The sequence below is a fragment of the Poecilia formosa genome, unplaced genomic scaffold, assembly GCF_000485575.1.
Source record: "Poecilia formosa unplaced genomic scaffold, Poecilia_formosa-5.1.2 Scaffold1, whole genome shotgun sequence".
Lineage (NCBI taxonomy): Eukaryota > Metazoa > Chordata > Actinopteri > Cyprinodontiformes > Poeciliidae > Poecilia > Poecilia formosa.
Genome location: NW_006799940.1, coordinates 552,221 through 575,965, shown reverse-complemented (window position 1 = coordinate 575,965; position 23,745 = coordinate 552,221). Strand labels below are relative to the sequence as shown.

Sequence of the window (23,745 nt, the reverse complement as noted above, 5' to 3'; positions counted from 1 at the left end):
CATTTTGGTCCAACTCCTTCACCGACTGCTCCCAGTGTCGTTTTGATCTGGAGTGCGCTCGACTCTGCCTTGAAGGCGCAGCGGCCATCTGTGGCCATTGTGAAAACATTTGGTGCATTTTGCTTTAAGAGGAGAAAAGATCACAGGAGAATGTGTTTGCTCTTTTAGTCTTCGCAGGGATGTGAAAGAAAAGCCTCAGGAAAAAATGAATCAGTTAAATTAGCATCTGTGTGTCTTTGAAATGTTTCTATTTGTTAGTCTGGTTAGTTTTATTGAGCTTATAATCAAAATGGGGATAAATTTGTCCCATGTTGCGTCGATTTGAAGGAGAATATGAGATCCATCAGCCTTGAGTTTAATTTTTTTTCAGCTAGCAGCTCTTTGGAAGAAAAGCCTGCCAGATGTAGAAAACTATTTTTATTTTTTTGTTGGTATTTTTCCTCAAATATTTGAAGTTCAGTTACTAAATTGTTTCTTTGTAAGTCAACAAAAGTCCCTAAAAATCCAATTTACAGCTGCCTCTCTGCTTTTCATCCAGATCTTTCTACTTTGATTTTAAACCCTTAATTCTTCCTAACAAATATAATATATAGCTATAAGTAGTGAATACTACCTATAGATGTAGTATTCACTAATATAAGTAGTATTACATTTTTATGACTGTCACCACAATCATAAAAATGTAGTGAACACTAATAATATTCGCTAATATAAATAATATTACATCCTTATAACTGCAGTAACAGATATAAAAGTGCCTGAATGTTGAGCAGAATTTATTTTGACTCTTTTCCTTTGTGCCGTTACCTAGCAACCTCACCGGAGCCCAGCCCCATCGCCTAGCAACCCAATCAGAGTTGGGGTTTGGATTTAAAGTGACGGACGCCCTAAAACAGCTCATTCTGAAAGAAGCTCAAAATAGGCAGAAGTGACCAGAAATCAAGAACAATAAGAATAATTTTGTGTGAAAGATGTAACTTTACACCTGTTGTAACTTGTTCAAGGGAGCACGATGGGTTTATTTTAAGATGTTACTCTAGACTTTTGCACAGTTTCTTGATCCCATTGTTTTTTTGTCTTGCTGTGTGGGGGAAAATCCCTCCTGTTCTGTTTACATGGTTTTTCACTGGGTTGGTTTGGTCTGTTCAGGTACCTGCGCTCTCTGGTGGAAACCATCTTGATCTACCAGCACTTTAAGAAGCCCGGCAGCGAGCCGCCGGCACCCAGACAGGAGCTGGTGGACTTCTGGATGGACTTCTTAGTGGAATCGACCAAAAAAGACGTCTCCTCTGTTCGATTTCCTGTCAGTAACAAATTCAGTTCTGCCCCACAAAAGAAAAGCACTACAGCATTGAACTCATTCATAAAAAGTGGAATAATAAATCTTTCCCTCAAGGTGTTGATACTGGAGCCGACGAAAGTGTACCAGCCTTCGTATTTGTCCATAAACAAAGATGTGGAAGACAACACCGTGTCCATCTGGCACGTTGCTCCAGACGATAAGGTGCGTATCCAACTACTCTGTCGTTCATAAAAATGTCACTTTTTCCAGTAGTTCTTTGTGTTCTTCACATTTTCCAGAACAAAAGAAATTGTGCTGAAGGATACATGATAATGTCATCATGGCATTACTCAGTTTCTGCTTGATTCTCTGTAGTTTCACATTGTCTGAGACAAACAAGAAAAAGAAAGTGATGTGCCAGGATTTAAAACTTTCCAGTTGTGTTTCTTTGATTTCGAGTTGTTGCTTTAATATTTGTTGTTATCATTATTTATTATTGGGAACTTAAACAATCGATTTTAATTTCCCACTGAGTGTTTTCTTGTTCGAAATCTGATGCAGACCAAACAGCAAAAACTGAGGTTTTGGTTCTGTTCAAGAGAACCCTGGTTCAAATTCATATGTGAACATCAAGTGAACCCAAGAATAGGGATTATAGTGCAGGGCATGCTGGGTAAATGCAACCAAAACAACCGTGTAAGTCGAACGCTAGCGGGAGAAATGGCTTGTGATCTTTTAACAACAAAAGAGAAATTCTACAAGCGCCAGAATCTGGCGCCCCTCCATTTTGGTTTACATTTTGTGACAAAGGAAGTTGTGCTCAATGTCTTCCTCAGAGGTTTTTCAGCCAGTTTTTCAAAGAGTGTGTAAAGTAAAAAATAAGTCAGTGCAATGAGTTTAACACCAGAGAGATATGCTGATGTTTATTTGTAGTTGTAAGAATCGTAAAGCTGCATTTTGACCTGGTTAATTATTCTCATATTAAGAGATGCAATAATTCAAATTTAACTTGGAGGTTTCAAAAGCATGAAGAAATATTTTCAGATCTCACCTAGAAAGAAGAGCAGAAATCTTAGAAAGATCCCTGAGACGAGAGGAGGATGATCTATTTTTTAGAAGGTTATGGTTTACTTGTGCAGGATGCTGGGAACGTAGCTTCTTCTTCGAAATTGTTTCAAGAAAAGAAACTACAGTACATCAGCTACATTATCTGAATATTTATTCCAAGTTCAATCCAGGAAGTTTCAAGTATTAGTTCTTCAATTTCACTCCAGCTCAAAAGCAAAATATGATTAAAAAATGTTTTTTACAAACTATGTGGAGAGGCTGAAGAGCAGCAAGTAAAGATCTAATCAACATAAACAAAATGAAATGGCTGTAATATGATGTTATTCATAAAAAGCATTTAACTCCCAATTTAAAAAATACAGGTGGATAAAAATACTTCAAGATAATAATGTTCCTGAAGCTTGAGCAGTCTCAATTTGAGTTTTATTACTTTTAAATTGTCCCCTCAGACTAATATTCCTGTAACGATTCAATTTGCCACCAGCAGGAAAAACATTGATGTCCCACTGCAGCAAAACAGTAATTATACCGTTTTGATTTATTATTATTTTCTCACAGAACAAGGGGATACATGAGTGGAACTTCGTTGCCACATCTGTTCGAGGCGTCAGGTAAGCATTTGCTGCCGTAATTTGAAATTTCTGCTTCAGAACGAGTCGTGTCAGACCAAGGTTGTGTCACCTGTTAGTTTTTTATGCTCTCCAGTCTTTTCAAAACGGACCAAAGGCAATCAGTTCTTAACAGAGACCTTGTTGCGTCAACGTCGGCATGACGCCTCAGAAGTTACAGTGACAGCTTGTGTCTGTGTCCCAAACTAAATCAGAATGTATTCAATATGAGATGAGTCGATTAATTTTAGCATTATGCTAACAGGACTAAATCTGGGATTTCATGGTCATTTCTGTGGGATTCTCTAAAACCTGAAGATGCTTTATTATAGTTAGAAATAAATTTCTACTAGACTTTTATTGCATTGATTATATTGAAATTTTCATCAAAGTGATCACATTTTGTTTACATTTGAGTAGGGCTGCAATTAACGATTTTTTTTTATCAATTATTTTGACGATTAATCAATTATTCGGACAAAAATTGGCATATTTTGCTGATTTTTCATTTAATATCTTAAGCTTTTTTTGTACAATACTATAAATACATTGAAAGAGACAAATAAGCAAGTATTCAGATTTCTTTGCTTTCCTTACGCGAACCAGGTGAAGCTAAAACTGCCGCTTGGAGACTTTTGAGTAAAACATATTTACAGACAAATGTTTTTTTTTAATCATATTGCAATTAAGTTTTGAGTTAATTACTGCTCTAAATATGTTTTTTATTCTTTCTATTTTGAATCTGTGTTCTCCAAATAATTAATCGATTACTAAATTAGTTGAAGTTATTTGAGTAATTAATTAATCACAAGTAATCTGATTAATTGTTTCAGCCCTACATTTGAGCATAAATTGCATGCAATGGCATGAAGAAACGGAATGAAAACATTTTGTCAGTTTTTGAACATTTACGTCAGAAAATAGCCCCAGTTCCAAGATATTTCAATATTTGAGTTTGGAAATTCTCCCAGCAAATGAAGAACTGAAGTGAATGAAGACTATTGTTGCTGTTTGTTTCCATGATTTCACAAAGATGATACAAACACCAAAAGAGAAGGAAGGGACAAGTGGAAAATCCACTAAATCTTGGCTCAAACTGTGAAATCTGATGCTTGACATTCTTTTCTAAATTTAGTTATAGATGAGAAGAACAGCATGCTCTGAATTATTGACAGTATTTACAAGCCTGGATGGGAATTCATGTTTCCATGAGTTTGCCTATCAATCAGTCGACTCTTGGGAGTCTCTGCTTCGCTCTCAGCTCTACAGGGACGCTCTTGTCCCGAAATGCTGAGCGGCTTCTGCAGAAAGGAAGCTCGTTTTCTGCTTTGTGTGGAGATTTTTGATGCATATTGTGGTTCCCAGGATTTGTTTCTGTTCGAACTTCTAAATTTCTTTAAACTGAAATCTACGCGCATTGGTTGTAATGTTTTACTATATGCATAAATCTTCTGCTAACGAATGCGAGGCGGCTCCAGATATTCGATGCATGAACTCCTGAAAACCTTCCGGCTTGCAGGTTTTCATGAAAACATGCCGGTCACGTCTGCAGACTCCATCAGAGTCTCGATCTAGCATCTACTGTTTTTATAATGGCTTGCTTTGCACCTATTTTTCCGCGGTTCTCAAAGGAGTTCAGTGTCAGATCGCAGAGAAGTGGAGGGCCGTCCTCACATGTTGCTAGGGAACGACTCCTTCTCCGTGCCCACTCTGCCTGCAGACAGCAGCAGGACACAAAAATGGCTCTGCAGGCTACAATACAACCACACATGCAGACACTGGCTCAGCATATCCGGCCTTGGCACGCTTAGAATCGGACAAGCAATCATCTCATTTGATAAAACTTTGAGCTGATGTGGAGTATTTGTGCAAAAACAAGCAGTATCCTGCAGCACATGTCTGAGCGGTGCTTGGGTTCATTTAATTTAACAGATGTGCACATTTTGCATCCTGATATTTAATATCCAAGAGTGCTAACTAGCTAATCTTCATTTGATATGAGTCATATCTCTGTGCATGTGATCAGGTTTCAACTAACTCTGGTTTGTTCCTCCTCAGCATCTCCAAGTTTGACGAACGCAGTGCCTTTCTCTACGTCCTGCATAATGCAGAGGACTTCCAGATCTATTTCTGCACAGAGATGCACTGTAAAAGGTTGGTCTGCCTCTCCAGCTTCTCCGCTGCGTCAGACAGGCTTTCTTGGCTGAATGCAGCTGCCAGCAAACACAATAATGCTTCCCTAAACATGATTACAGTTGCTTGGCAGGGCTGTACTATTAGTTTTGAAGTACAGTACTGTTGTCAGCGTTATTAAATGCAGTTCTGTATATTAAAAGAGCTTTGTAAGAGTTTTTTTTTTTTTGCAGGATTATTAAACACTCAACCTGCAAAAGAGAGAGGCCAAAGCTTTGTGACAAAAAACAAATGTGAAAGTTTATCATTTTAAAACTTTACTTCTTCAATTTATGTGTTTGTATTTAAACTAAGACTTTACTTCTGTGAAACAAAATAATATAATTTTCTGTATTCCTGAAAAATGACAGATAACTTTTTAAAGTCAGCTGAAAATGTGTCTCGGTCACATGAGCTGCTGCACAATATATTTCTAACTGTCAGTATTCAGTAATTATAGAAACCCATTTAATATGGGATTTAAATATCCTAGTCAAAAATAAGAGGTTAGTTTTACGTTATCGTGATCTAAGGACAGTTTAATGGCATCCAGATTAAGTGGTTGACTAAGTTGTTTCTTTTTCAGAGGCTCACATCCAAAGACGACAAATTCTGTTTTGCCAGGATTGAAAAGTAACAATTTTAGCATAATTCAGGTTTTTATGTTTTCCAGTCATGCCTGCAATCTAACTGATATAATTCATCAGGATTTATGGACAAATATAGCTGAATATCATCAGCGTAGCAGAAGAACATTATCCCATGTTGTCTGATTATTTTAGCCAAAGAGAACTGGACCGAGTAGAGAACCCTGTGGTACTCCACAAGTAACCCTGCAGTGTAAAGAAGATTTATTTTTAAAATGGATGTGCTGCAAGCCAATCAGTGAGATTTATTTGTGCCTGATTTAGTTTTTTTGTGGTTTTATACACGGTCCATTCCTGCGTTAACATCTGGTCTCAACATTTCTACATTGTTTAGGATTTTTTCCTCTTCGTTTCACTTCTATCAGCTCTGCATCTGGTGGGAAATATGTCTCAACCATCTTCTTTAATTTCCACACCGTCACGTTCTCCATTATCAAATGTTAATGATGGACTACACAGTTTCTTTTACGGAGGCACGGGTCCAGAAATGACTAATTCAGTCTTAACAGAATTTAAAAGCTTTGGGTCGTTCAGGTTTTTATGTTTTCCAGACCTGTGGTACATTTCATCAGGATTTCTGGATAAATATAGCTGCATATCAGTGGAAATGCATCCCATGTTGTCTGATTATTTTAGGAATTGGAATCATAAATTAAAGAGAATTGGGCCAAGTAGAGAACCTTGTGGTGCTCCATCAGAAGATGTACCTTTAATCTTAGCTTGCTGCGAGCCAATCAGTGATATATTTTACACTCCTGCTTTAAGAAATGCTGAAAATTTCTACCTTTTAGCCATTTGTGAAATCTCTCTGGACATCATCTGCAGTTTAGACGATAATTCATCTAAATTTTTAGAGATTTTTCCCCTTCGTTTCACTCCTGTCAGCTCCGTATCCTGGTGGGAAATATGTCTCTCTCCTATCAACCATCTTCTTTAATTTCCACACCGTCATGTTCCCCGCCAGCTGCTCTTTGAAGCAGTGCGTTCTGACTTGTGACTCTCACATCTGAGGCTTCCTGTGCCATTATCTGGAGTGTGAGAGTAAGTGACTCATGCCTGCTGCTGCTATTATGCTGCTCCTGGTTCCTCTGGAGTGACGGCGAGAAAAGAGACGTAAAAACAGGGGAAATAAAAGGTAGGAGGAAGCCGACAGCAGCGCGTCGACGTAGAGCGCTTGTTTTCTGCTCATTTAAAGTAATGCTGGCATGTGAGCACGTTAATGCAAAGAAACGTGCTGCCAGCGAACACCTGCTGGCATGCTGTGCATGACAGCATGATGATTCGATGTGTTAACTCGCAGCTTGTGTGCAGTGCAACTGGCAAAGGTCACTGCATGCATGCGGTGGGAAGTGCGCGAGTAAACAAACTGTAGCCCCTTCAGGGAAACATCAGCAGCAGTATAACACCCTCTAACATTCAACGTTTGTGAAATCTGTGTCAGCATTTGCAGAAGGACCTTTTTAAAATATTTTAAATATCACCTTATGCTTTTTTCTACAGACGTTTTTGTGTCTGCGAATATTTTAAAATCTTAAACTAACCCTTACCGGCTGAAAGGTTTCACCGACTAACGATAACGTAACTCTGTGATACGTTCCTCTTTCCAGCCAACATCGGGTTGTTATGGTAATTTCACTTTGATGCAGGAAGCATGTTTTACTTCAGTTTAATCTGATGACACTCTTTTAATAGACTAAATAACTGCTAGATGATGAAAGGACAAGTTGTTATGGAGAAATGGGCAAAAATATTGACTCCCAAGACATTTAAAGAACTTTGTACAATTAGAATAAACAAAAAGTATCCAGGTGGAGATTTGAAACTTGGGCCTTAAAGGGCTACTAAAGTGTCTAAAATCAATTGGAAAGAATAAGATAAATTGGCCTTGCATACCTTTTTAAATGTTCCTATGGCAGGATATTTAATCTCGTATATTCCATGGAGTTTTATTTTTTCTTGTTTTGACATCTTCATTACGTTTTGTGTTTTCAGGCGGTTGCAGAAAACAAATATTTCTCTTGAAAAACATTCACAGTTGTTATGTGCTTAGGTCACATAAAGGAGTGTGATTTTTTTTTTATCCACTATGTTGCACACAATTACTGTATTTTTAATTTGATTAGTATTTATTGATTCCGCCGTTGAACAAACAGTGGATAAAGTATTAAACCTGACGGTAAGGAACGTTTGGGGAGTTTTAAACATCATTAACTGAAATTTATCAAGACAACGATGAATCTAAACTCTTATCATGATAATGATAATGAAATAGCAAATATGGAAACCTTTGTTTTTCTTGATAAAGTATATATTATTGCAACTTACTGTTGCTGAAGCTGGATGATATTAAAAATGTCCTATAAAACTATGTGATCACTTTTGTAGTAAGCTCTATTTTATTAGTTCTTTATGAAATTCTTCTAAATGAAAGACAAACAGCAAAACTCCAGACTTTACTAGTTAAATCAGGGGTGTCCAAAGTGTGGCCCGGGGGCCGTCTGCGGACCCTGAATGATTAAAATGTGTCTCGCTATGGCAGGTAGTCTATGCAGATTTATGATAAAACTATCACCCATAAATTAAAAATGTCAGATACAACATAAAGTATTCATCTTTTAATAACAAACTTTCTGACACTATTAAAACTTTTTCAAATAAAAAGGGCCTAAATCTTGTTTTTGTTGCTGACTTTTTCAGTTTTCTTCAGTTGAGCCCAAAATAAATGAGCAAAGGGCTTGGTGTACTTGCAATAAGGAAAACCTACAAAATCCTTTTGATTTTTTTTTATCTGCAATGATTTACATATTACATTTCTACAAAAAAATCAGACTATTTTCTTTGTTTAAAATATTTTATGTTTATCTTATTGTTGAGCGGGAACTAATTATCAAAAAAACATTTTGTGAAAAAATGTGAATCCTGGCTCATATTGTAAAAGGTTTAGGTTATGGACCCCTTTAAGTTTGTGTTTATATTCAGCATTTCTTGACGACTCGGCTTGTTTTCGGCAGGTTCTGCGATCTGGTCAACAGTATAACAGAGGAAGCCTTTAAATGTCCTGACGAAGGAGACTGTGACACTGATGCCTTAGAGGTGAGACGATTACCAATTTTAATGCTCTCTATTGTTGTTAAATTGTATTTTTTTTATATTTCCCGCTACAGGTTGTTTTCATTATATTGTAAAAAGTCATTCACCTTTTCAGTTTTAGTCTTTACTCTCTGGGAATCTCTTTGCTTTTCACCACAAACTGTTGCACTTTCCACGTCGCTAAGACAGAAGAAATGTGGTAAAATTGTCGTTGATTTTGCTGCATCCTGTTTTGCTTCACAAGTTCTTTTAAAATGTCACAGGAAGTGAGTTAGTTTTATTCAAAGCAGCGAGAAAGTCTCTGTATTTCATAAGGAAAATGCTGCTTATTCCCCTTCACTGAAAGCAAACACGCCTCGGTTTTAAAGCTTAAATTATTTCTCCTGAAAGTTTTTTTTTGCTTATTAGAGTTTCAGAAATGTTCTAATTGAAATCTCTTCCTTTTACATGATAAGGACTGAATTGAAGCACATCTGCGAACAGTTAGAGACCTGCTGCGATTAGGCCTGGATTTCTGCTCCTGCTGTTTGTGTGTTTTAGCACCTGCTGCTAACTTTCACCTGTCTGCAGCCGAGGCGATGGAAAAGAAACGCTCATTACTTCAAAAAATGAATAAAAAAAAAACACACACACATACTGCTGCGCCTGCTTCCGCTCAGCATGGCACAAAACACGTTTGAGAGGTTTCTCTCCAACATGCATGTTTTGATTCCTGAATAAAAAAAACAAATCAGTATTCAGTAAAAAGCCTTATTTAATGAGCTTCCATATTGAGGTTAAAGTCTTGCTTAAAAGAAAAACTTGTTCTGAGTTGTTGCTCTGGATTTGTTTCATACATATGCAAGCATCAGTTTTAGTCCTCTTGGGTTTTTTTCTGTTTGCTTCTGCAGTACGACTACGAGTACGACGAGCACGGAGAGAGGGTGATCCTGGGAAAAGGCACGTTCGGCGTCGTCTACGCAGGCCGGGACCTCAGCAACCAGGTCCGGATCGCCATCAAGGAAATCCCAGAGAGAGACAGCAGGTCAGATGGTCACTCAACGTTTTTCTGCTGTTTTTGTTTGTTTTGACCTTTATTTAACCAGTTATCTCTCATTTAGATTAAAAATCAAGAGATCTAGGGATCCTCCTATAAATGGAAAACAACTGTAATTTAGGTTTCTGAGAATTTAAAACAAACTTTAGGCTCAAATTGGACACAAATTGGAATACAAAAAAATTTGCTTAATGGAAACACGGCCATTTCAAATTTAATTTTTACCGTAGGTTGAGGTGATTTTGCAACTGAATCGAAATCAACGTATTTCACAAAACTGCGATGGAAACACTCTATTTTTAGTCATGTCGTCAAAAATCGGATGTTACTACTGGCAGAAACAATGAAAACGACGACAGGAAGTGGTTGGAGGAGGATGTTTGTGTAAGAGTCATCACATGAACAAACTTATTCACATGTGATTTTAATTGTGTTTCTTATTTAATGGAAATACTGCAGAGTTTCCCACAGTGTATCATAAGCCTGGCGGGCCACCAGGCTTTGCTTGGCAGTTTTCAGGCTTGGCATTGTTGATTTATTTTAATTTTTTTAAATTATTGCCTTTAAAACTTTATAGTTGGTGTTTAGGGATTAATGTTCCAGTCTTCCAATAACGCATAACTATCAAGTGATATTTTCAAATTTCCTGTCAACTTCAGACATTTTTAACTCAAAAACATGACAGGCCGCTGGATGAATGACTGCCAGGCTTAGCAAGTTTTCTGGGGAAACGCTGTACTGGCATTGTGAACTTGTTTTTTTGGCCTTAGACACATTTGTCTCTCGTGGCGCCTCGAATGTTTAAGTGACGTAGTTGCAAAGCGTCAGTATGTAAAATATATTTTGCATGCTGTTTTTACTCCATCCAGGCGTCGGATGTTACCAAGCGCCTCAGCTGTAAAAGCTTAATCCCGGTCAGCGTTTCTGTTGAGTGCAGATCACATGTTAGCGATGTCACTTCAGGCTTCCAGCAACTTGTTTCTGTCTGAGTGAAGAGCTGGGAAAGCAAATTTACACCACCTCTCCTCTGCCTTTTATTCCCGTCTCCGTCTCCTTGCGGTTCCACCTACTCATCTCCGGCCACAAGACTCGTCTCCCAGACGAGACGATCCCGGTGCCACACTTTGCTCCACTAATCACCAGAAAGTCAGCAGGCTGCTCGGCGGCGGAGAACTCTGTGTGAATAATTTATAGCAGGACAGGAATCTCTAGACGGACGGAGGGGGTGATTCATGCTGGGGGCTGAGTGTGAGGAGAAATAGCTGGCAGGCATTTCTTCAACCTACAGGGATCTTTTGTTCTGCTCAGGTTTCTGGAGTCGCCCTGCAGCTCAGACTCGGTTTTCTGGGTTTTCGGTGTCTGGATCTGCCTTTTCTACTTCTGTCACCTGAAAGGAAATGTGCACTGAGAGGACAGAGCTGCAAAATGTTCTTCCTGTGCAGAACAAAAGGCAACAATTTTACATCCAACTGAAAGGCAAAATGCCTCAGCTTCAGGGAAAACCCGTTTTCCTCTAAATCTCTCTAAATTTTCTATTCTATATTATTTATTAATATATAAAAATATATAATTTTATTAGTTTAAATGCTTAAATTTTTAGCTGCATCTTATTTTTTAAATTTTATTTCCATTTTTGATATTTGTGGTTGAAAAACAAACCAAAAATTCAGTTTCATAAGTTTTTTATTGAAAGTAACTGACTTGGGAAAATTTTCTTATTTCTTATTTTTATTATTGTCATGTTCATCCTTAAAATACCAAAATATCCACTTAACTTTGTGTTTAGTTCTGTCTGATTATGTAATTTTTAAATATTAAATGATAATTTGATCAGTTACTCAGTACTTTTTATCAAATTATTTTTTACTCTTACTTGAGTAGTTTCTTGGATGGTTACGTTTTAATTTTACTTGAGTAAAAATATGTTGAATGATTGCTACTCTTGTGTGAAAACAGTTTTTGGTTCCTCTACCTACTTCTGGAATTATGTAATTTTGTCCTTCCAGTCTTGGAAAAGTCAACACATTTCTCCATTTTTGCCCATCATGTTTTGTCCTTTACTTTGCAAAAGTGATGCGTTTTGTGCAAATGATAAAATGTTTTAATAATGCAGGTATTCTCAGCCGCTGCACGAGGAAATCGCTCTGCACAAACACCTGAAGCACAAGAACATCGTCCAGTACCTGGGCTCCATCAGTGAGAACGGCTTCATCAAGATCTTCATGGAGCAGGTGCCTGGAGGTGAGAACAAAACGTTTGCAGTTAGAAATGCAAACTCTGAATGTTCTGGCTGATCAGTCCTCTGCTGCTGATTTTGGGTCAGAGTGAACGTTGTTCCTCGTCTTGTTTGTGCTCAGGGAGCCTGTCGGCGCTGCTGAGGTCTAAGTGGGGCCCTCTGAAAAACAACGAGCCCACCATCGGTTTTTACACCCGGCAGATCCTGGAGGGGCTCAAATACCTGCACGACAACCTGATAGCTCACAGAGACATTAAGGTGGCTGCTGCCGTCATACACACACATACGGCTCAAACCGGACATATTATACAAAATTCATATTTTTTTGTACTTCCATTTTGGTATCTACTACTTTTAAAAACAGTCCAACTGGTTAAAAAACACCCAGCAATAAGTTAATGTTTTTTATTGTCTGGAAAACTAGTCGTTTTCAAAAACCTCCAGATTGTTGAGCCACATTCTGTAGGCCGTTGCCTAGCAACCCCAGCCTGTTGCCTAGCAACCCAAGCAAGTTTAGTCAGCTGGTTTTATCACTTGTTGCTGACTTGCCTTAATAAAACCACTTGCTGCGTTCCTGTTGGTTAGCTTAGACTGGAAGTCGTTATTTTAAAATATGTTTCTGATATTACGATCTGTTTTACATAAAACAATTATTTTATTATTGCAAATTTTGTGGCAAAGAGATATGTCGGAAAACAAATTTCTGTTTTTTTAATATATTTCTAATCACTAAATGTAAATAAAGCTTTAATTAAATAGGCATTTTGAGCGACTTGAGAGAAATTATTTTCAGGAAACAACTAAAACTCATGAGAAAACTGTTTTTTTTTTCAACGTCATTTTTCCTCTTAGTATAAAAACATTAGTTCATTTGCAAAGATTTTTACTTCAGTTTATCCACGACAGTACATTATTCTGTCGTTAGAACTTGTTTATTCTATATTCCTTTTATTCTTGTTGACCTTCAGAAGCTGTTATTTTCTAGATTGTTTACTTAAATTGTAAATATTCAACTTTAAACCCCAGAAAAAGACTGAAATAAATATGTTTTATTAGAATAAATGATTATTTTTAAATCAGTCTTTAATATAAGAACATATTTGCCAAGGAAAAAACACCACTTAGCCACTCTTCAAAATGGGGAAGACAAGAGAACATGCCATTCAAGAAAGGCATGAAAATATGTGTACATTTAAATATATATATATTTTTTTATTGTTTGTGTTATTAACAAAGGAATATAAAACGAGGAATACATTTTTATTCGTTAGGAATTTTCAAGCATTTATATTGGCTAACATTTTAAATATTCTGGTATTTTTCTTTTTTTCGCAGGGTGATAATGTCCTCATCAACACCTACAGCGGCGTCCTGAAGATATCAGATTTTGGCACATCTAAAAGATTGGCTGGAATCAACCCCTGCACTGAAACCTTCACAGGTACTGACCCAGTTCTTTCCCTCCGTTTTTACAAAACATTTGTAAAATTAAGGTGTCTCAAGATTCCTCCCAAAACAGAAAAAAACTGAAAAAACGGAACCAGCTGCTCTGCACTGCAAAAACACAAAATCCTACCAAGTGTTTGTTTTGTTTCTAGTACAGAACTAATCTAAAAGAAGACAGGCGAGTACCTGGAAGTAGTTTTACAAGAAATTACTCAAGTAAAATTTTAAAAGTATTTGGTAATAAGGTGACTTAAATAAGTCACCTTATTCAAGGTGACTTATTCACCTTGAATTTAAAATGTTTAAATTTAAAATTTAAAAATTACATCATCAGATGAACAAAAGTATAAAAATAAGTGGAAAGTTTGGTATTTTAGAGACCAAAATTAGAATAATTAATACATATAACATGATTAAGACAAGAAACAATATATATTTTGAAATCAGTTTATTTCAATATGAAATTTATGAAACTTAAAAAAAATGCAGCTTTGTGTCTTGACACAACCTTGTTCTTCTTTTGGGGAAGTTGAGAAATTTTACTCAAGAAAAAGTAGTGATAGTTATGGAAGAGAATTATGGCCAAGAAAATAGAAATGGTAAAAAGCTGAAATGTTAGCTTGTGAGCAGAGTTCAGTAGTAACTAGTTACATTTACTCAATTACATTTACCTTTTAGGAGTATTTTTATTACACTTATGCTTTTTACTTTTACTTGAGTAATTTTATTATGAAGTATCTACAGAAGATGATTAGTGCCACTGGGGAAAAAAAGGTATTCTGATTTTTTATTATTATTATTGTCTTTTTTGTTGGTCAGAATTCTGACTTTAATCGTTTACGATCAAAAATCAGAATTATTTTTTGTTTTTGTTTTTTTCAGTGGCACTTATATTCTTCCATAGATAATTCATAATACAGTTATTGAAGTACAAGTAAGAAGTGCAACGTAGTAGAAATACTCCTAAAGTATTTTTTTTTCCCAGAAAGTTACTCACATAAATGTAACTGAGTAAATTAACTAGTTACTACCCAACTCCGAAAATAAGTCATTTTTAAGCAACATATAGGAGCTTGTTTTAAGTCAATAATTCCTTAACATTGATTTAATTAAAGGACTAGTACCACTATTTTACTTAAAACATAAACGTGAAATAATCTGCCAGTTTAAACTAGTACTTTTTTAAATCAATATTTATTGATTACTGACTTAAAATAGGCTCATATACCTTGCTGAAAATTGAAACTTGAATTATATTTGCACAGAAAGTTAGATCAAAAGTACTTGGTGAGATGTTGTGTCCCTTTCTAAAGAGTTAATCCCGTATTCCTCAGCTGAACTGCCAGCGACGTCCTTAAAAATAGCCGTCTGTTGCTATTTGGAGCCTCTGGGTTTCAGCCTGTGGTCAGATCAAGCAGGATTGTGTCAACACAAAAGCAGTCCAGTGTGGCTCAGTTTGACCTCATGAATTAGGCCATCTGGAGCAGACATGGACTCACCCTGAAAAGTGGGACTCTTTTGGGAAACTGGGCTTCTCCTTGATGTAGCAGCCCACGCCTTCTATAAATGCGTCAGCAGCTGATTTTAGCTGAATGCACAGACTGCCAAATGCAGCAAATAAGCACCTAGCAGGTTATTAATAGAACAAAGGAGTCCTTTCAGCTGGGATGAGAAAATCTTTCTTTAGAGTCGGGATTAGAGTCTCTTAGCTGTTACTTCACACAAGGCTCTGAATGGAGACTTTCAGGAACCGTGTCATTGCTTCAGAGCCGAGTTAATTTATGATTATCTCTAATAGAAGCTATTTTTGGTGTTTACATCAGTTCTTTCACACAGCGGTGACGTTTCTTTACCTGATGCGCTGTTAGTTTATCGTTTGTGGCCTTTTGCAGACCAGGAAATGGTACTGTGCTTTGAAAAAGTACTCACATCCCTTAAACTTTTTCATTTTGCAATAACTAATGTCAATGACTGCAACTAACGATCGTTTTAGCAATCGATTAATCGATTGTTCTGGCGATTAATCGGATAAGAAATGACACATTCTGCAGATTTTTCATTTATCCATATAAGCCTTTTTACATAAAATATTAGAAATACATTCCAGGATGCAAATAAACAATTCAATTCCTTTTTTAATCAGTGAAGTAAAATTATATTGCATAAAAAGCAATCACGAAGTAGTAAATATGCGTCTACAGCTAAAAAATACTTTTAACATTGACCTGTAAAAATCTGCTTTAATTAACGTCAATACAGTGTAGGGCTGACATGTTACTTATTTATTTGGACGAACCAATTAATAAATGGATAATAAAAGGTGCTTAATGGGAGATTTTTTTATTAATTTATTTTATTTTTTATTTTTTTACCTGCACTAGTAACACTTCTATATATGTTTATGTATTTATTTTATTTATTTATTTGGCTGTTTTGTAAAGTTTTACCTGAATAAAGTTCTACATTTGAAGTTTTGCTTTTCGACTGTTAAGAATATAAACTTTACACATTTATCTCCATGCTCTTATTTTGAAGGGGGTGAAGACTGTAGTTCCATTTCCTTTTGTTACATTTTCTACTTTTTATTTTCCCAATAACTTTATTTCAAACAAGAAACATACAGGAACAAAATAAAATACAGGTAATGGAGAAAAAGTTGTAAAACATGTGAATTATAATGTCCATATAAGTATAATCGAAGTTAGCGCTTTAGCATTGGCTTCTGCTAAATATTGTGTTGTTTTCGTGCTTTAGTGGATCTTAAGTTTATGAGTAGTTCTTTAGGGTTAGTGCAACTAACTTTCTAGTTTACTAGGTGATTTAAACTGATTTTTTTAGGAAAGGGAAGCCAAATACAAGTGCATGCCACACTTTTCAGAGTTTTATTTGTAAAAGTTCACCTTCTACTTCACTTTCTGTTGAATTGTCACTTAAAATCCCAATAAAATACTTAGACGTTTATTGTTGTGGTGTAAAAAAGTTCCAGGGATTTGACTATTTTCGTAAGCTTCTTATTTATTCAGTCTGTACAGTAAAACAGAGCAAAACTTTATCATCTGTGTGTTATTTCTTCTTCAGGCACACTGCAGTATATGGCCCCTGAAATTATAGACAAAGGCCCAAGAGGATACGGCAAACCAGCAGACATCTGGTCGTTGGGCTGCACCATCATCGAGATGGCAACTGGAAAACCGCCGTTTTATGAGCTTGGAGAACCACAAGCCGCCATGTTCAAGGTGAGAAACGTTAGCAGCTGAAATGGATTGTAGTGATGGTAATGTTAATAACTGGGACCACACAGAGGTACTGTAAGTCAGTATTTTCTATATTTCTGTATGATTTTTATCTGTAGTGGAATCAGATTTTGCTCAAAAATCCCCTAAAGCAAAATGAAATCATCCCATGTTGTGCATCTTTATTGTCGAGTCTTTGCTTTTTAACTTGGAGTGAGACCTGGAATGTAAACGAACCGATAAATTGAGAGGTTGGTATTCAACAGATACTTAACGGAAGCAGAATAGGTCACCTTTAACAAGTTTGGATAGGTCCATACAAAGCATAGTCATAATTTGTTTTACACAAAATCATTCTTAGATAATCAGATTTTAGTCTGGTTAGTTCTGCTTCTTTTGAGATTCTTTCAGATTGAGCTGTTCTAGGGCTCTGTCACTTTAAATCTAAACAAGCTGCTGCTGGCCACGCCCCCTAACTCAACCTTTACACTTGCACGTGAAAATGGCTGCAGACAGATGCGCAATTATACAACCGCACATCTTTGAAGTGCAGCAGTGGAGCCTCCTGCACAACCAAGAAAGCAGCAACTGATTTCTGGATGGTAAATTAACAACAAAACACTTTTCCAGCAGCCATTGTACAGCGCATACAGCGGTAAAACCAGCTGACCAAACGTGCCGGAGCTCAGTTTGGGTTGCTAGGTAACCGCACAGTTCCCGTCAGTAGGTTGAAAATCAGGAGGTTTTTGAAACAGCTCGTTTTCCAGACACCAAAAAGCATTAACTTCACGCCACAAAATGACTGGCTTGTTTTTTTTTAAGTACTTGAGTTTTTGCAGAAGCAGTTGAGACTCGAATTTAAGTACAAAAATATGTAAAACGTAAATTTAGATCCTCCACTTACAGCAGAAACTCGAAGGAGCAACCTATCTGGATTTGAACCATGGCCTCATATTTGCAGTAGAGGACTCTTAAGACCTGCTATGATAAATTTATACAAATATGGGCCATTTATAATTATTTTGAGCTTTTTAATATCTGTCTGTTTTGTACATTCTGGTGTTTTTGAAATATTTATCTTATTTGCTGACACATAATCATCTTCTAGGACATCAAATAGTTCACACCTTTGCATGCAATCCTTTTCATAATCTACTCTGTTGCTTTTGGTTACATCGGCACCTTCCTTTTGTCATCATATTCGCTTTAATGCAACAGCTCCTGAAACCAGTTTACCCTGTCTGTCTTGATCTGTAAAATAACTGCACTGAAAGTGAAATGCAAGCTCCCAGACTAAAAGCTGCTATTTTTACACGTCAGAAAATCACACTCAGTGTTACCTGAGAAGGTGCAGCATAAACTGACAGAAAGCCAGACGATAATTACCTGATCTCAATCGGTCTTTAAATGCAGAAAGGAGTCTATCAATCAAAGAAAAATGTGTTAATCTAAGTCTGAAAGTCAAGAAGAAAAGCTAAATCAGATATTCACTTTCATTTTATCAACGTGGGAATGTTCAGCCATTCAGAAGGAGAGATATTCTGGTGTAAATATGAGCATCAAACCCGGAACAAATACAAAAAACCCTGTGAAGATGCTGGTTGGAAAGAGTAACAAATAATAAGTGAATCAGCTGTTTTGCACCTGCATTGTGTTACCACCTGTGGGCTGCAACACGATCGAGCCCAAATGTTTGTTTGAACACAAACAGAAATGTGTGGCCTCCAGGGAGGAACTCTGACGAGCTGCAGAGCCTTTTCTTCCTTTTTTTATTCATTCTGTGAGTTTAAATGGCGTATCTGCTGTGGATGGAAAGTTAAAGCTCACCAAAGCAGCGAATTGTTTTTTCTAACCACGTGTATCCTATTAAGCACAATAGAGGAGGCTTGTTGGATGTCTGGAAATCATTATGGTGCTCATGTAAAAGCTCCCAACTGGGGAATTTTCCATATGATGGGATTTAATTGAAGAACATTGAATCTATAAAGAAGGTATAATGTGTACCTACTGTACCTTTTAAAAAGGAGGGAAAAATAAATCATTGGGCTCATTTTAAAGACTGAAGTCACAACCTCATGTTGTTTTTCTCTCATCTTCATCTAAGCCTGAATCAACAAACTGAAGGCTTCATGAAAGAAATAGTTTTTATAGCACTGACTTTGTTTTCCTATGAAATTTTCTCCATTATTAATTCCTAAAGGGTGACATGACTAATTTCTTAAACATATACCATACCGGATTAGATTTTCTGACCTTCTTTTGCAGGTCGGTATGTTCAAGATCCATCCAGAAATCCCAGACACGATGTCGCCGGAGGCCAAAGCGTTCATCCTGCGCTGCTTTGAGCCCGACCCGGATCGGCGCTCCACCGCCGTTGACCTGCTCACCGATGAGTTCCTCACTGTCACCAGCCGCAGGAAGAAGAGCAGGACGGGCCTCGCAGGTTTGTACAACCCGCCAAGTTCTGGCTAGCTAAACCGTTAGCCTTAAATATAAAATATGTTTTAACACCCGATTGTCCAGTAGACTCGGTTCAATTAGTGCAACATTTATTACATATTCAGCTGCTGTGGTTCGTTTTCACCCTGCACTGCATAAAATGATCCAAACATTAACAAACCTGTTCTCCTCCTCACCTGTGGGGGCGCTGCATCAACAACTACTGAAGGAAACAACACAAAAACATCTGAAGAAGACAAGATGCAATGTCCTTTTTCACAAAATGTAAAGTAAAATGGAGTGGCGTCAGGTTTTAGTAGGATTTCTCTTTTGTCTTTGGTTAAAAATACCACAAGCTACTTCTCTACATTTGCCTTGTTTGTATTTACCCACAATTCCTTGTGCTGCAGACCACCTCCTGCTTTTGAAGTGGTATCCGGTCAGTTTACATTCACGTTTGCATTCGAACCACATTGGAGTTCACTTCAACCAAACAAAGACTGAGGTTTTTAGGCAAAGTTTTCACTTTTTAGGTCAAATCTCCCCAAACGAACCAAACTTTCTAAACAAGCTGGAGTTTGATTAAAGCGGACCAAACAGGGCTGGTGTGAAAGCTGCATTCACACCAGTCCTGTTTGGAGTTTGACTGAAGCGGACTATTTGTTTGTTCAGAAAGTCTGGTTCGTTTGGGGAGTGAAGTGAACTCTGGTGCGGTTCAAATGCATATGTGAATGCAAGCAGATCAGATACTGTTCCAAAAGCAGGAAGTAACTATAGCGCAGGGAATTCTGGGTCAACACAACCAAAACAAACACGTCTAGCGCTAGCAGGATAAATAGCTCGTTGTCTTTTGCTAATGACAAAAGAAAAATCCTACAACTGTTAAAATCTGATGCCATTTAGGTTTTACTTATAGTTTGTGAAGAAGGAAGTTGCACTCAATGTCTTCTTCAGAGGTTTTTGTGTCATTTCCTTCAGTAGTTCTTGCTGCAGCGCCCCCACAGGCGACGGAGGGAACAGGTTTTTCAGAGCGTTTAGTTTGTTTGACACAGAGCAATGTGAAAGCAATCTGCAGCAGCTGAAAATATGGCAAACATTTCCATTTTACTCCCAATTGAACCAAATCTACCAGTGTAAAAACACTGTGGGGGCGCTGAGGTTAAATGTAAAGATTAAGAGAAGGCTTTCAAAAAACACTGCCTAGTAGAAAAAGTGTCTTAAAAACTAGAACAGAACCAAACAGAACAATGTTGTGCAGCTTCAACCTGCTAATGCAGAAAGAAATTCTGCGTTAAGCCAAAGATGGACCTCAGATCAAGTTTTTGACAACAGCTCCTCTTGTAGATAATTCCTTCTCAAGCAACTGTTTTTCAGATTTGTAGCCACATCCTTCCTCCCTTGTAGTTGATGTGAATTTAAGCTCAGTCTAAAATCTCTGGAGGTTTGCATCCAGTGCAGAAGATTAGGAAACGGCTTTAAAACTGCACTGTGAGCTGCGTGTTTGGAAATGTTTAATCCTGTCCTGTTTTCTTCTAATGAAACTTTAAAATGTCTGCTTCCTCCCTGCAGCTCCTTCGTCTGGATCAGGTGAGACACATTTACCACTAAATGTTCTTCTTTTTACTGGATTTCAGTTGCTTGGAACATCTGCTTAGTCTAAACCGGCGTCTTAACCACAGTTTACATTTCTGTTCCTGCCACTCTCTTCCACTCCCCCACTTTCCAAGAACCTGAAGTAGGCTATAAGCAACTTTTTCCACATTCAAGAGTTTATTAGATGCTTGTAAAGTGAAATCATTTGCTGTAATTTGCTTCAAGATGCTCCAGTCTTCATAAACATGAAGCAAAGTCGATAGATGTCTGTCTGCTTGTTCTTCCTCAATACATTTATTCTCTTCCCTGCAAAAAGACAAAATCTTGCCAAGTATTTTTTTTTTGTAGGAACTGAATGTGACCCTAAACTTCAAAAACATTTTGCAAGTTTTCTTTATTGAAAGAACGGAAACCACTACACTAGTTTATTTGGATTTATTTGATTTAGGTCACTCTTTATTTGATTGAATTTGAATTAAACACAAACTTTCCATCTTCATCATCTACCTGCACTGATGAGACAGATTAGTACATCTGAACAAGATCAAAAATACTTAAGATTTAGTCTTTTTTGCAGTGTTCAAGGTGTTTTTTATGCAGAATAACAGGTGTTTCCTTAAACTTTAGCAGATATTTTTGATTATAGTTCAGAATATTTGCTGTGTGTGAGTTTTGGGAGTGTATTAACCTTCGTTTCATCCTCCAGAGTACCTGCGCAGCATCTCCCTGCCGGTGCCGGTGGTGGTGGAGGACACCAGCAGCAGCAGCGAGTACGGCTCCGTCTCCCCCGACAACGACCTCAACACGAACCCGTTCAGCTTCAAGCCCAGCGTCAAGTGCTACAGCGAGAGAGACATCAAGGGCCAGAGGCCGCTTTTCCTCAGGTAGAGTGACTGGAGCGGGTCAGCGGGGTCCGATTTCTGCTTTGAAAAGAAATGACCTCTTGTACAGCTTTTAACCTCTTATAGTGAAGGTTAAAAGCTGTTAAAGGTTTGTAGTGTCTCAAATGTAAACAGTTTTAACATAAACGCTTTCCAAGTATTTTTGGTCTAGTTTCCAGCTCAAATATTTTAGCAAACCTGAAATGAGACAAAACTAGCTTATAACTTCCTTAATGCTGATGAGAAACTGCTACGTCAGCTGGCAGATTGTTTCATTTATAAGACATTTTTCCCATGATATAAATGAAATAATCTGCCAAAGGAACTAGTAATTTCTATCAATATTAAGAAGATGTCTTTACATGAAACAAACTCATGTTTCTTGCTGTAAAGTTACTTATAAGTTATTTTTGTTTTATTTCAAGTGGATTAAAATATTTGAACTTGAAATTAAACCTAAAATACATGGAAAGATTTTGCAGTGTATGTCCTAAAATAGATTTTTCTGAAGATTTCCATTCAAACTTGATGCAGTCATTACTTTAGTATTGATTTAAAAAGTATTCGTAACGTGGTACATTATTTAACTTTAATAAGTGGAATTTGTACTTTTTCAACAATATTTAAATTATTCACTTAAAAAGTGCTGAAAAGTTAATTGTAAATTAATTTTGTCTTATTTCAAGTGGACTAAGATATTTTCATAATTACAAACTAGACAAAAGTCTTGTTTGTAATTATTATTATTATTATTTCCTTCTTGGTACCTGAGTACTATATTTAATTTAAGGGAGAGGTTCTGTGCAAATTTGTCTTTGCTGAGCTTTACTTCATGTTATAAATTCATTCCCATATAAAAAACAAACCTCTGAAGAAGACACTGATTCCTTCCTTCTTCACAAAACGTAAACAGAAATGGAGTAGAGTCAGATTTTAGTGGTTGGGATTTCTTTTCTATCTGCCATTTCCCCTGCTAGCGCTAGCCTCTTGCATTTGTTTTGGTTGTATTTACCCAGAATACCTTGCGTTATAGTCCACTTTCCGTTTTTGGAACTGATTTCAAACCAGAGTTCACTTCAACCGAACCAAGACTTAAGATTTTGGTGGACTAGATGTTGTTTTTCTTGGTCCAGATCAGAGTTCAGTTGCACATTCAGACCTCCCCAAACGAACCGGACTTTCTAGGCGAACATACTGGAGTTTGATTAAAGCAGATGAAACGCCTATTGTTAAGTGTCATGGCCACTTCTTATGGTTTAGAAGCACCTGTCTAATGAAATTATGGTTTTAAAATGACATTTTCAAACGTTATTCTCAGCATTCCAGTGGAAAACTTCGAGGACCACAGCGCACCTCCATCTCCTGATGAGAAAGACACCGGGTTCTTCATGCTCCGGAAGGACAGCGAGAGGCGGGCCACCCTGAACCGCATCCTGACCGAGGACCAGGACAAGGTGGTAGGAAACCTGATGGAGGCTCTCACGCAGGTGGGTGATGGACGACAACCTCAGGAAGTAAATATCAGCATCTGATTTAATGACTCAAATTGACTTCCAGGGCTCTGAGGAAATGAAGCTGAAGGCTCAGCACATCTCCACCCTCGTCGTGAGTTTGGCCGGCTTTGTCCGCGTGGCTGACAGGAAAATCATCGCCACCACCTTGTCGCAGCTCAAACTGGAGCTGGACTTTGACAGCACCGCCATCAGCCAGCTGCAGGTCGTGCTGTTCAGCTTCCAGGATGCTGTGAGTCTGTTCAACACGGCGCGGCGCACAAAATGCATCACAAAATACACCCAAACTAAAACAACTCAAACACTTAATTTCTGGGCTGAAGTTATTAATTGCATTAATTGTGATTAATCGAATTAATCGTGATTAATCGATTATTGAAATAATTGTCAACTGGATTACAGAGACTCAATAAAAAGGCTATTTAGTGAAAACAAACATATTCAGAGCAGTAATTAATGGAAAACTGTGCTAAACATTCCAGTGGAATGTTTAGCACAGTTTA

General features: G+C 37.3%; 1 protein-coding gene across 1 annotated transcript in view; it reads left to right on the top strand.

Moving 5' to 3' along the window:
- Positions 1-23,745, top strand: part of map3k5 (mitogen-activated protein kinase kinase kinase 5) — a 70,805-nt gene that overhangs the window by 39,149 nt on the left and 7,911 nt on the right. Inside the window, exons 10-24 of the mRNA XM_007575803.2 lie at positions 1,150-1,303; positions 1,397-1,504; positions 2,909-2,961; positions 5,017-5,112; positions 8,789-8,870; positions 9,758-9,891; positions 12,017-12,144; positions 12,261-12,397; positions 13,475-13,580; positions 16,664-16,821; positions 19,084-19,261; positions 20,827-20,844; positions 21,557-21,734; positions 23,050-23,218; positions 23,289-23,474. Of these exons, the coding sequence (XP_007575865.1) occupies positions 1,150-1,303; positions 1,397-1,504; positions 2,909-2,961; positions 5,017-5,112; positions 8,789-8,870; positions 9,758-9,891; positions 12,017-12,144; positions 12,261-12,397; positions 13,475-13,580; positions 16,664-16,821; positions 19,084-19,261; positions 20,827-20,844; positions 21,557-21,734; positions 23,050-23,218; positions 23,289-23,474 (1,885 nt within the window). The remainder of the gene's footprint in view (positions 1-1,149; positions 1,304-1,396; positions 1,505-2,908; positions 2,962-5,016; positions 5,113-8,788; positions 8,871-9,757; positions 9,892-12,016; positions 12,145-12,260; positions 12,398-13,474; positions 13,581-16,663; positions 16,822-19,083; positions 19,262-20,826; positions 20,845-21,556; positions 21,735-23,049; positions 23,219-23,288; positions 23,475-23,745) is intronic.